A 13,462-nucleotide genomic window follows, 5' to 3' on the forward strand; every position below is an offset into this window, starting at 1 on the left:
TATCTCCTTTATATGCCCTTCTAGGCTTCGGATGAGGGTAATAAGATGAAATCCCATCAATAACTCTCGCATTTAATGCTGGCAGCAGGAATAGTTATAGCAACAGAATGGCAACACCCAGATGCACTGTTGCTGAACGAATTGATTACAAAAGGTTAGATGCTCTTGTGATGGAAAAAGCTAAAGCATTCAAGAAGCTACTCACATGGCAACCATTTAATAATAATAATAATAATAATAATAATAATAATAATTTATTTGTACTGCTCCATCCCTGGCCGCAGCCAGGCTCAAAGCAGCTAGCATCATAAAACTAACAAAGTATACAAAGAACATAAAAACAGACAATCAATTAATTAAAATACACCTGATGCTAGTTTCTTAGACTAGCAACCCAAATGTCCTTAAAAGAAAAAGAAAGAAAGAATAGAATAACAGCAAACACTCTTCCCAAACTGTTGATCTTGCAAGACAAAGCTTTTTACAAAGATATGATATGGAGTTCCATCCCAAACGCAATACTATTTATATCCAAGGAAGCAATGAGTTTTTTCCCCTCCATCAAAGCATATTTCCTCATGCCTGTTTGAAGACCAAAATCTTGTCTCTGTTTGTAACATACCTTGTAGACATTTACTTTGGGGGGGGGACCTCTTTGTTCACCAGCCTCTGTATCAATTCACATTTTCTGTCAGTGTTTTCCCCCCAGATTTTTGACTTGGTTGGAACATTTTCCAGATTGAATGACCGGCCAAAGTACCCCTGAATTCCTGCATATTACAGAAGATCCCAGAGCCCAATGGACCTCGCTATCACCTGGGATGGACAAAATCATCAATTTCTATTTCTCAACTCTCCAGTTTTAAGTTAAGTTCTCAATATTTCCATGTTGGTTTATGGAGGGAAAGGCCTTGTGAAAATTCATAAGCATTTAAGTGTGACCATCTCTTAATATACCTATTTGTGTGTGCAATTTTGCCTAATATACACATTTTTGCAAATCTATAGTGTATTTTTATGTATTATTTTCACTAATATATGCATTATAATGTACACTTTACCCTAGTATGTGCATTTTTTGCACACTACTTGGCTGGAGAAATGCAGTGAAAAATTCAAAGACGTGTGAATTTCAAAGGAAGGCTGTGCTTCGGTTCACATATTGTTTTGGCAAGTGTGAATCAGGCAGCTTCACCTTTAAATGTGAATCAAATTTCTTCCCCATCCCTACCACCACCTCACTGGAATGGATGGTGCATGCCAAAACACACCTTGAACTCTCATGCCTCTTTATGAAGGAGAGACTGTCGTTCAGGAGAAAAACATATGTTCCACATGCAGGAGGTGCCAAGTTCAGCTCCAGCATCTCCAGCTAAAATGCTCAGGAAGAGGGTGAAATGAGAGCTCTCTAGCTGCCCATCGGACAGACAGAGTAGAAAACAGTGAGCTGGACAGTCAGACATGCTATGGGGCCATTTCTTATGTTCAAGCTACATTGGGAGGAATAAACAGTGGGAAACAAGCTGTGTTTCTGGGAAGGCCCAGTCTGCTGCCCATTCCACCTCAGTATCAGCTGCAGGGGGAGGGGGCAAAGTTGCAGCCAGACAGCAGAGAGAGGGGGAAAACTCACATGACACTCTAGAGTGGGGCTGGCCCAAGACATCTTGGCACCTGAAGCAGCCCCCCAAATGGCACCCCCTCTCCCTGCCAGGGAAGAAGGGGTGAAGGAAGATCTACATCAGGAACATGGAGCATGTATAATAAATGTGTATAATACATAAATGGAAAAAAATCTTAGAGGAATATATGGAAAAAGATATACCATATTTTTCGCCCTATAAGATGCACTTTTTCCCCTCCAAAAATGAAGGGGAAATGTGTGTGCATCCTATGGGGCGAATGCAGGCTTTCGCTGAAGCCTGGAGAGCGAGAGGCGTCGGTGCTATCCGCAAGCCTTGCGCGCCCGGGAGGAGTTCCCGCGGGCTCACAAGGCTTGCAGGAGGCAGCCTGCAGCCCAGAGCATGGGGCGCCCTCCGGAAGATGCCCCGTGCTTCGCGCAGGTGTCCTCAAGCCTTGCGCGCCCAGGGGGAGTTCCTGCGGGCTCGCAAGGCTTGCGGATAGCAGCCTGTTCTGGGGGCTGGGGTCGGGGGAAGCTCAGGCTTCCCCCGACCCAGCCCTGTGGCTGGGGGGGGGAATAAATTTTTTTTATTCATTTCCCCCAAAAAAACTGAGGTGCGTCCTATGGGCCAGTGCGCCCTATAGGGCGAAAAATACGGTAAAATAAACTTTGTGGTAAAATCAAGGCAATAAAAAAGTATAATGAGAACGACTGGAAGCTTTTTACAGAAGACATTATTGAATAAGACATGATGTTGTACAAATTCCGGTACTTTTAATTGTTATTTTATTTTTATTTTCTTGTTACTTTTAAACTTCTTTTTGTACTTTTTGATGTGGAGAATTCTTTTTTTTTCTTTTTTTTGTGCTTAACTTTGTTGTACTTACCTTTATTGTATGATGTATTGTAAAACAATGAAGATATATATTTTTTTAAAAAGGAACATGGAGCAAGGGGGAAAAATCAAGATCGGCAGGATCTGCTGCCCTGGTACCTCACCTTGCCTTTTGGGTAGGCCGGACCTGCTCTGGAGTCAGAAACATGTTTGGTGCATAGTGTGGGGTGCGGTTGGCTGCCCTACTGAAGGACTGAGCAGCCACCTTCCACCCTCTTCTTCTCCTTCCAGCAGCACCTACCTTTCCTTCACCTTTCCTCTCAGTCTGATTTGATGGATGTTTGGGGGCTAAGTTGGAATTGTTCTCTGATCCACCTTGTTTTGTGGGCTGGCTTTTTTCACCTACTCCATGCTGGTGGTGGTACTAGATGGTTTACTGTGTTGTTAACTAGCTTGAGCAGTCTTAACTTTTGGCGGTGAGGTGTGGGATGATGAACGGCTGTGTTTTCAGCCTGGTGACTCCCTTTAGGCTCCTCTAAAGGTGACAGGCTGCCATCTCTGGGCTCTGGGGTGCAATAAGGACCACCCTGGGGGCCAAACTGCTGCATCAGCTCTGGGACTGGGGAAAGGGGTGTGGAGTGACATAGGCCTTCCTACTTAACTTCATGGTATGGCCTGGGAATGGGATGCAGGTGGGACACAGTCATGCCTCAGGTTCCTGCAGGCAGGGGTTTTGGTTGCCCTAGTGGCTGCAGTTTGCATGGACGGGCAGACACCCCCTCCAATCCCGGGCGACTCCCTAGTGGAATAATGACTCATGACAACGTGTTATGGGATTAAAATTGGCCACAACTTTATTAAAGATTCGGATGTAGGGAGACCTTGGCTTAGGCATTGGGCGTTTATCCCTCCCATTGCCCAGCCGGGGATCTGGGGAACATCAGGGCTATCCAAAATGTGTGGGGATTGGACTGACTCTGGAAAACGTATGCTTAAGCAGAGAGCCTGCCCCCCATTTCGCCACAACGCAGGGGAGACCACTGACAACCTATCGGCGTACGGCCAATGCCTCCCCTCAAAACAACCCCTTTAACAGGAAACCCTGGGATTGCTGCCGCGGGGGGGGGGGGTCACTGCTTCATACACACACACACCCATTTAGGGAAGATAGACTAAAGGATTCTGCCCAAGGCCTGAATCCGCCAAAGTTGCGACGTTTTGCTACGGGGAAGGCAAAACCTGCCAATGCAGGGAAATTCCTTCCTGGTCCTTTATCAGCAACCAATTACATAGCAGCGCCCACAAAACTGTGGAGAAGAGGTTAGCCTGCGAAAGAAGGCATAAATGAGGAAGGGCAGGGTGGGAGAAGCTCTGGAGCCGACTGAGGACTCCCAGGTAAGTTCCACCCTCTATTGTGTGGGCAGGGCTGTCCCACCCTACCTGGCCAACCCCCCTAGCAATGCCCCTCCCCCCGCTGGGATTGGTTAACTGTCTGAGGCTAGGCGGGAACCTCCAGGTATCCAGCGTGGGAGGGGGCAAAGCCAGGTTGTATTTTAGGGAGCCATGTAGAATCTGGGGTGGCAGTTGTGTTTGATGTGGGAAGTGGTCATTACTTGAGGTCAAGGCTCGCTCCAATACCAGTGGTGGTGTTTTTCTTCCTCTTCTTCTGTAGGGATTTTATGAGTTTTTAATCTTCATTAAGTGCCCCTAGTTCAACCCAGCCTCTGTGTCTGTCTCTTTATTCGGCCATCAGGTCACAAACTCATCTGCCATTGCTGATTTTCTCATTGTACAACCTCTGGTAAGCTTCCAAGGATTCCTATGGTTCCCCAGACACAATTTGAAAACTATTGTTCTGCTGCTAAGTTGCCATGGAGAGGGCCTGTGAACGGGGCAGGCTTGCGGCAAGCTCATCTATTTTGTGTAATTATTGCTTTCTGGTGCATCTTTAAAGACGCATTTAGCATCTTTTCTCAGCTGGTGGCTTACTATTGGGCTTGTTATTTGCTGAATGGAGACTCTGTGTCTGCTTCGGAGTTTTGCTTAAAGTGGAGTTTTGTTGGCGGTGCATGTTTTATAATGCTTATGTGTTTTTTTTAAAATGTATGTGTGATAGTCTATGTTTTTGCTTTAACCGTAAGTTGCTCAGAGGCATTTTGCATTAAGCAATGCCTATATATATATATATATATATATATATATATATATATATATATATATGTTGTTATTATGATTAAGCTTCAAGACTGTATAATCTTCTATTTCTTTCAAATGGAAATACCACTTTAAAAGGAGTCCACAAAGGTTTTCTGCTTCCTAATACATCCTGAATATGTGGACCTTGAAAACATTAGTGGAGAGACTTTCCAGGTCTTCAATGTGATGCTATGGGGCCACTGGAAGCACCTGTGGGTCACCACCATTCAACATCTACCATGTCATTATTGCCTGGTAATTATGTGCAGTAAAAGGGTGTCATAAATATGAATTGCTGTAATTATGCTGTTAGCCCTCGAATCAATAGCACTCATTGGCCAGTCATAAAATCACAATTGTGGCTTTAATGCACAATGACCAGCAGCTAAGCAATACCTGCTGATTCAACTTGCATCTCAAAGTCCTAATGAGAGCCCCAGGTTTACTGTTCAACATATAAATGCACCTTTGCCATAGTTTTCTTTTTTCTCCTCCAGCTGGAGAAATAAATGTGCTCTCTTTACAAGACGTACCCTCAAAACGGTTACTTGTGTTGGACATCTCACAGCTAGTACCTTCCTTATATGGCCAGCCTTTCCCTGACTCTTAAGCCTGGAGCCTGTTTTGTGTTTCTGAATCCTCTGAATCTCTGTTTTGGTCTCTTTTATGTGTTCCTATATTGCTGTTTTATCGGTTTTAGGCTGTGTTTTTTGTTTTAATATTTTAATGGTATATTGTCTGTTTTTAGGCTGTACAAAGCTTAGAGTTTTTTGAAATGCTGGGTGGTATTCAACTAAGGTTCACTTAGAGTAGACCTACTGAAAAGAATGGACCTAACTTAGCCACGTTTGTTAGTTTCAGCAGGTCTAATCTAAGTTGAATACCACACTTTTAAATAGTTAAAATAAATTTCTGGAATGAGGGACAGAAAATGCACACCTATTGAATACTTTGCTGTGAATGAACATGAACACTGAGTTGAACCAACTTCACTCACTATTTAATTTGTACTATTTAATTTGAACCTCTTTAACCATACTGGTGTTTTATTAGAAGTATACTCTGCAACATGTTTTTGACACAAAAATTAGTTCATCGGTAGTGGATTTGTCCTGCTTTCTCAGTCGTTCTGCAATGCTACCACATTATTACTGGCCAGAGGGTCTAGATGGCAACAAAAGCAAGGAAAGGAAATGGGGGAGCCTCTGTAGGCAAATAGCTCCATGTGCATTTTAAAGCCCTTCTTCATGAACCAGAGACAAGTGATAAGGATGACACTAGGTAGATAATAGGAGACGAAAGACTTGACTTCCTAAGGCAGCTCCTTATGTTGCCTATTATTTCCCCTTGTCTTAAGTTGCTCTATATACACACATGTTGTGCCACTTTAGATGCTCATCAAATTTGCAGCCAGCATGACCAGTGAGCATAGTGGCAGCAGGGGTCAAGGCCTTAACCCATGCAGCTCTGCAACCTCCACCTATGCCTTTAGCACCCCTCAGGCTTCCCCTTTAACACTGTCTCCTCTGCTTCCTACCATTTGATAGGACAGCTTCAACTCCCTTTCAACTGACTCTGGTTTTGCCATCATTTTATATTTAGTATCTTACCTGTCAGGATGCTCATCTGTTTCTACTGCTTCTTTGTCTGGATGCTGTTCAAAATACTCAGTCAGGTACCCAGACGTGGCCATGTTCATCTATAGAGTGTTGTTTGTGAAGCGTCCTGGCATTCTGCAGTTTTAAATATACATCACTAAATTTCAAACCTGATAAATAGTCTTCAGGCTGCAACAATCGATGGTCCTGCACCACTCCATCAACATATCTGAAGGAAGCAATTGCTTCAGCTTAAAAAATGATGAAACCGACTGAATCCCTTGGCCATGAGGCACATCCTAATGGAAGGCTTAGCATACATCAAAACCTCTCCTTGCCTTTGCTTGTTTGCTTGGAATCTACATTGCAAAGCAAGAGATTTCAAATGAGAAGGAAAGAAACCATTTCAAAAATCAATGTGTTTAGTCTATAAGCCCACTGTACTCTTAGTGCAGTCTGTAACTAAAGCTTGCACACAAAAAACTGAGGTAGAAAGGGCAAAAGCTTGCACAGACTGTTGATCATTTACTAGAAAACTGCCCACTGGTATCACATGGTGTATGCATGTAAAGCTGAGGAGGGGCTTTCTGTTTTCTGTTTCCAGTTTTGCAGGACAAAGAGAAAACCATTCAAAATACCTTTATGACAATCAGCTTGCTAAAATGTCTTCTTTTCATTCATTCACTGAGAGGACTTTTTTCAGCAGAAAATCACCAGAACTGAATTCCAGCACCTCTTTTTGTAGAAAAATAGCACTGCATTCCCTCATTCATTCATTCAGGCGCACTATCCTACAAGGCAGTATACCGTATTTTTTGCTCTATAAGACTCACTTTTTCCCTCTTAAAAAGTAAGGGGAAATGTGTGTGCGTCTTATGGAGCGACTGCAGGCTGCACAGCTATCACAGAAGCCAGAACAGCAAGAGGGATTGCTGCTTTCACTGCGCAGCGATCCCTCTTGCTGTTCTGGCTTCTGAGATTCAGAATATTTTTTTTCTTCTTTTCCTCCTCCAAAAACTAGATGCGTCTTGTGGTCTGGTGCATCTTATAGAGTGAAAAATATGGTACACAATAATTGCACCAGACATAACATGTAAAACTATCCATTTAAAATCCACATCACACCCACTTCAGCATGAGCAGTGGCACTTCATCAAGACACAACAATTAATAAAATGCAGATTGAAATGGAAATGTCAGCAGCCTTCAGACCCTTTGCCAATTGCAGGCGCTAGTGAGTGCCTCCCCTGAGTTCTGTAGCGCCGGAGCAAATGGCAAGAGAGCCAAGTGTTCTTTTAGCCAAGGAGGGAGGAATCAAGCACCCTGCAAGCTGCCCCTTCTCTGACTGGTGGATGGGGCCCAGTGGGTCTTCTTCCTGAGAGGGAGCAGGTTCAGCCTCTTGGTGGTCCTCTGGCCTACAGCTGAGGCCAGAATGTGCTTCCCTTCAGCTTTGTGGACTCAGGGCAACAAGAGAGAAAGTGTGTGTGTAAAAAGAAGGTTGCCCCCAATTTAAACCCTGTGCCCTACATATCAAAAGTTTTGGGAAAGCACAGCTCTGAGTTCAGCTATAGTAGACAAAACATTAACTTGTTTAAAAACCTAAAGAAAGCGCTGATGATCAAGCTGCCTGCTTTTAATTTGTCACTGAAAACCACAGAGCATACAACATTTTGTTCATTAAAGAACAAATTCAACCCAGAATGGGTTATTTGTTAGACAAATGAAGAGCATCTTTTCCACTGCAGACCACTGCAGACTGTCATTTTTCCAGAGTAACAGCAACACATAAGATCAAAATCACTTTGCAATGCATTTGCTATGCTACAGAGAATATAGTATTGCAAATCAACTACCATAGTCAAGGTGATTAGTAATTCTAACTCCCTCGGGTTTATACGCCTTCCCAGTTTTCATTTTCGCTCTTTTGGGCCCGGCCCATTTAAGTTAATGGAAATCATTAATGGGCTTTGTTTCTGGCTTGGTCAAGTACACATGATGGTTCCAGAAGAAATTTATTTGGATTGTGGGACGATGCTCTCCGCTTGCAGGCAACTTTTTGTTGCCTCTTAATAGCAACAGCTGTGTTGATGGTTTTGCTTTTTGCAATACCCCTTGGCTTTCAAAGCAGGTGCCTTAGCACTACTACAAGTGCTCATGCACTTTGTATTATTTATTCCCTGAAAGCTTTTGCTCACAATAATTGTTGGATGCAAAGAACAGTTTCACACAGTTGTTGTTTTAATGTACACATTAATGATATGTCGAAACACTGAAAATGACAATGTCTACTACCAAGGACTTCACATGTAAATGAAATATGCAAGGCTTGCTGCTGGTGTTAGGGCCAGATTAAAAATTCATCCAGACTTCCAGGTTACTGTGGAATGGCAGCAGACGGCGAGCTCCGTGAACAGCTCACTCATCACAAGAGCTTTGGAGGAAGCACAGATTTTTTATTTTGAGGGGTCCAGCAGTGTAAACATCTCTGACCAAGGAAGAGTGGCAGATAAAACTGATGAACTATGCCAAGATGGCAAAACTTACAGGAAGGATTAGAAACCAGGAAGAGGTGGTCTTTAATAAAGAATGGGCAAAGTTTATAATCTATTTGAAAAACTATTGTAAACAACTACACACATTGACAGAAAACTTGTAGCAAAATTTTGAACTATGGAATGATAAAGGATTTATAGGAATAGAGTTATGAAAGCGATGCAGAAGGGGAAATCATTATATTACAATCCACAATGCGGGAGGGAGGAGTCAAAAGGGATTATATGTTTGTGTTATTTCACTTGTCTATGTAAAATAGAAAATGAGAAAATTAAAATTCAGACAACAGAATTTTCAAAACTAGTAAATAACCACCAAGAATCAGCACCTAGGACTCTAGGGCACTGGAAGGGTTCAGTTCTGATGCGTGCCCTAGTCTAGCGTTGCAGGCAGGGCCAGGTAGATGGATCTAGCCATCTTCTAATTTCCTACAATGCCCCTGACATCACTGTAGGTCATTGTGGGACATTAAAAGGGTGGCTGGATCCAGTTGCCCAGTGCTGCTTAGAGGACTGCCTCTGCAGCCAGGCGAGGGCCCATTAGAAGGCACTTCACCTATGCCCCTCTCACACCTGAAGCCAGCCTTGCCAAAATCCAGTGGCGTGGCGTGGGTTGTCAGCACCCGGGGCAAGGCAAGTAATTTGCGCCCCTTAACCCGTGGATTTGTGCCCCCTAACCCGTGGATTTGCGCCCCCTAACCCTAACCCCCAGATGTTGCGCCCGGTGTGGCCGGCCCCCCCTGCACCCCCCACGCTACGCCACTGCCAACATCTCCACATGTTCCACATCATTAGTACTGATGCATGAATGAGACAACACTACCAAAGGGATACTCTCAGCTACCCAGATAGGCTCTTGAAAAGCTCTCTGGGATTCTGTTCACATGATATTTCAGCATTTCCATTTGTTGTCTTCACAAGCTATTTTTCTCTTTCTTACTTTATATGCATCTATCACCCAGTGAGGCATTTCCCTTAAAACTGGGCCTTATCTAGCCATCTCCCTTCTCTCACTTTCAGCTGACAGTTCAGACAAGTAAATCTAAAAGGCAGAGTTACCAGTAACCTCAGGATTTGCCTTCTCATTTTTCAGACTAGCTGGATTCTTATTCTCATTTTAGCTTCGCAACATTGTAGATTTCTTTAAGTCACCATTGCCTTGACTTCAATGGTAATGATAGAGCCTCTAAAGTGTGTTCTATTCTCTCTAAAGTCTGACAGTTAGACGATTAAAAACCCACAAAGCTGGCATAGAAAATGCATCTCTTTTTCCATAGTGTTGGCCCCAGAGCTCTGAAAATTTCTGAGGTGTTTGGTTTCCTGCAGATGTTTTAAGGTTCTACATATAACAGCTTCAGGTTCCCTGAGGGGACAATGAATTTGTTACTAATTAACTGTATTAGAGCTCTGGTAGTATTCCTAAACAGAAAATAAAGACGAAAGGCTGGTTCCTACCTAAAGTTTTTTCTTTCTTTCTTTTCTTGTTCTTTCTTTCTTTCTTTCAAACTAGATTACAAAATCTATTTGAATTTGCAGAAGTCGTCTCCTAGTGCTTCTTTCCCTCCAGTAAGGAAGGTCAGCATTGCAATGGAGCAATGTGAAGCATTCCCTCCAAGAAAGAAAATTCCAGAGGAAATGCCATTTCCCCTGCCAGTGTGGTGTAGTGGTTGAGAGTGGTAGACTCGTAATCTGGGGAACCGGGTTCGCGTCTCTGCTCCTCCACATGCAGCTGCTGGGTGGCCTTGGGCTAGTCACACTTCTCTGAAGTCTCTCAGCCCCACTCACCTCACAGAGTGTTTGTTGTGGGGGAGGAAGGGAAAGGAGATTGTTAGCTGCTTTGAGACAACTTCGGGTAGTGATAAAGTGGGATATCAAATCCAAACTCCTCCCCCTCTTTTTCTTCTTCTTCCAATCTTTATTTCCATCTACCATTATTTCAAAGTGAGCCAGGGCTCCATCACATGACCTATGTATTGAGCATTAATCCCGGTCTGCTTGCACAACGCTTAGGTGGAGGCGAGGCAATCTTGATCTACTTTGCAGGGTCATCCCATTAACCATTTGTTCATCTCGTACTTTGCTGTACCTTTCCCTGTTCACTTCCCTCATGATAAAAAGTTGGTTGTTATTTTTAAGTGGCTTTGTTGCACTGCGGCGACAAATCGTGTAAAGCTACATTTCTTGTATGCCTTTAAATCCCTCCTACAAACTAGTAGCAGTCTGGAGACACCCCCAGAGATTAGAGCGTGGAGGGGTTGTTGTTTTAACATAGGGCAGAGCTCCATCTGTTCTATGGAAGCCTCATATCAGAGAGAAGCAGGTTAGTGGTACCAGTTGCCTTAACTCGCCTTCCCAGCTTGCTCCTGAACTCTCTGGAACTCCTCTCTCTACAGCAGAGCTTTCCAAACTTTTCATGTTGGCAACACACTTTTTAGACATGCATCATTTCACGACACAGTTAATTCTGGTTTCACTAGCAAACAGGAGGTTAAACTAACACCTTTCCAGCATTCGTGCAACACACCTACACACTGCAGCCGACACACTAACATGTCGTGACACACGGTTTGGAAAGCTCTGCTCTACAGACTTCCTTCCTTCCAAATCCCTACTCCCATGGTGCCTGTTCCCACCCAACTTCTCAAATTCTCACAAAAGCCCCATGTGGCTTAGGGGGTTATCTTTTCGGGCAAGGTGCAAGTGGCAATGTATAGCTTTAAAGGGGGGGCACAGATCTACATAAAATTAACCTATGCTGATTTATTCATATACAGTGGTATCTCAGAATACAAACACCTCAGGTTACAAACACTTCGGGTTACAGGCTCCACTAACCCAGAAGTAGTACCTCAGGTTAAGAACTTTACCTCATGATGAGAACAGAAATCGTGCAGTGGCGGTGCGGCGGCAGTGGGAGGCTCCAATAGCTAAAGTGGTACCTCAGGTTAAGAATGGTTTCAGGTTAAGAACGGACCTCCAGAACGAATTAAGTTCGTAACCAGAGGTACCACTGTAGATTAACATGTTAAAAGAATTTAAATAGACGTGCATTTCACCATAGTGAAGGTATTGGAATCTTTGACCCTCCAGGCGTTACCCTCCAACTACAACTCCCATCATCCTTGGCCATTGGACATGCTTGCTAGGGCTGATGGGAGATGCAGTTCAGCAACATCTGGAGAGCCAAAGGTCCTCACCCTTCCCATTGTGGCTAAGAAATACTGTGACCAGGTGACTTGAGCATCTGCTATCCAGGTGCTAAATGTGAACTAAAAACTGCAGGCATCTTCCTATGGTTTTTAGCCTTTAAAACTGGTGTGGACTGGATAGTCCTTCAGATAAGACTCCCATAATACGAGTATTGAACTTTGGGAGATTCAGCACACACAAAAGGAAGCATTTCTTCACACAGTACATAAACTATGGAATTTGCTACTGCAAGTTGTTGTGATGGCCACCAACTTGGACAACTTTAGGAAGATTATACAACCACATGGAGGATAAGTATATAATGGCTAGTGTTGTTAGAAAAATCTTTGTTGTTTTTAAAATATATGTTTCTGTTGTGAGACGTGGGATCAGGCAGAGCCAATGGAAGAAATTTACCAAACCATATTTCATTATGAAATTCTATTTATATCTATTTACTGATTATCAACAACCTAAGCCACAATCTGTTTTGCTTCGAACTATTCCAGTACTGAAAGATTGGCCTCACATATTATGGTTTGCATAGTATTCCTAGATCACCAACAAAATAAATCCAAATTGACAGGCCGGTAGGTTTGTAGGACAGTATTTATCTCTAGGTTGTCAGGAAAAGTAATTTCATTTCTTATGATTCATTTCATTTATATTTTAGTGTATTAGCTGGATACATTATTGATCTTTGCTCCATCCAATTTTGGCTTCACCATAAAGACAAAAATTTGATCTGAAAAAGAAAAGTCTTTTCTGGCTCATTGTCTAATAGGAATGCTGCTGATAACTAGAGTTTACAGAGCCTGAAGTAAAAGATAGCAATTATAGTGAACCTAAAATGGATCTCTCGAATGGGGGTTGGGGGAAGCAGTGCTTATATATTTGGAAGAAAATGGTGAAACTGAATATTATGACTTAAAGGTCCTGGCCCTTACTTTTGGCACAAACCTTTGCAACTGGATGTTTTCTTTTCCTGATACAGTCAAAGTTGACTACATTTGATATAAAATGTCAAATATGACTGAACCAGTCACGCAAGGGAAATGCTCATCACCTCTGTAGTAATGCTGTGCAGGTTTCAGCCGCATCACGAAGACTGGAGGTGAAATGAAAAGAGGACAAGCGCAGCAATTCCATTTGCAATCTCAAAACTAAGAGAGACAATTGATTACCCTGGCATTTCCTGAAAGTTTGCAGCTCATGGCAATAATCCAAAGAAACGTGTCCTTTGCTTATCTGAACAGAATCCTGTACGCAAAAACACAGAGAATTTCAGAAACCAGTTTGTGGCATTTATTTACTTTATAATAATAAAAAATGTAATTTATATTTATGTTTCTATTCCATCTTTCCCCCAGGGAGATCAAAGTGACATACATAGTTCTCTCTCCCCACCATTTGAACCTCACAAATGGTGAGGTTGCCTGGGAGGTTGCAAGATGATGGCGCAAAGTCTCCAAGT

The 13,462-nt window shown here is 43.0% G+C and overlaps 1 protein-coding gene across 1 annotated transcript in view; it reads left to right on the top strand.

Annotated features, from left to right (window-relative positions):
* The first annotated feature begins 4,730 nt into the window (after positions 1–4,730).
* AADAT (aminoadipate aminotransferase) overlaps positions 4,731–13,462 on the top strand; it is a 38,609-nt gene continuing 29,877 nt past the window's right edge. Inside the window, exon 1 of the mRNA XM_053402843.1 lies at positions 4,731–4,904. Within this exon, the coding sequence (XP_053258818.1) occupies positions 4,836–4,904 (69 nt within the window). The 5' untranslated portion in view covers positions 4,731–4,835. The remainder of the gene's footprint in view (positions 4,905–13,462) is intronic.

The sequence above is a fragment of the Podarcis raffonei genome, chromosome 9, assembly GCF_027172205.1.
Source record: "Podarcis raffonei isolate rPodRaf1 chromosome 9, rPodRaf1.pri, whole genome shotgun sequence".
Classification (NCBI taxonomy): domain Eukaryota; kingdom Metazoa; phylum Chordata; class Lepidosauria; order Squamata; family Lacertidae; genus Podarcis; species Podarcis raffonei.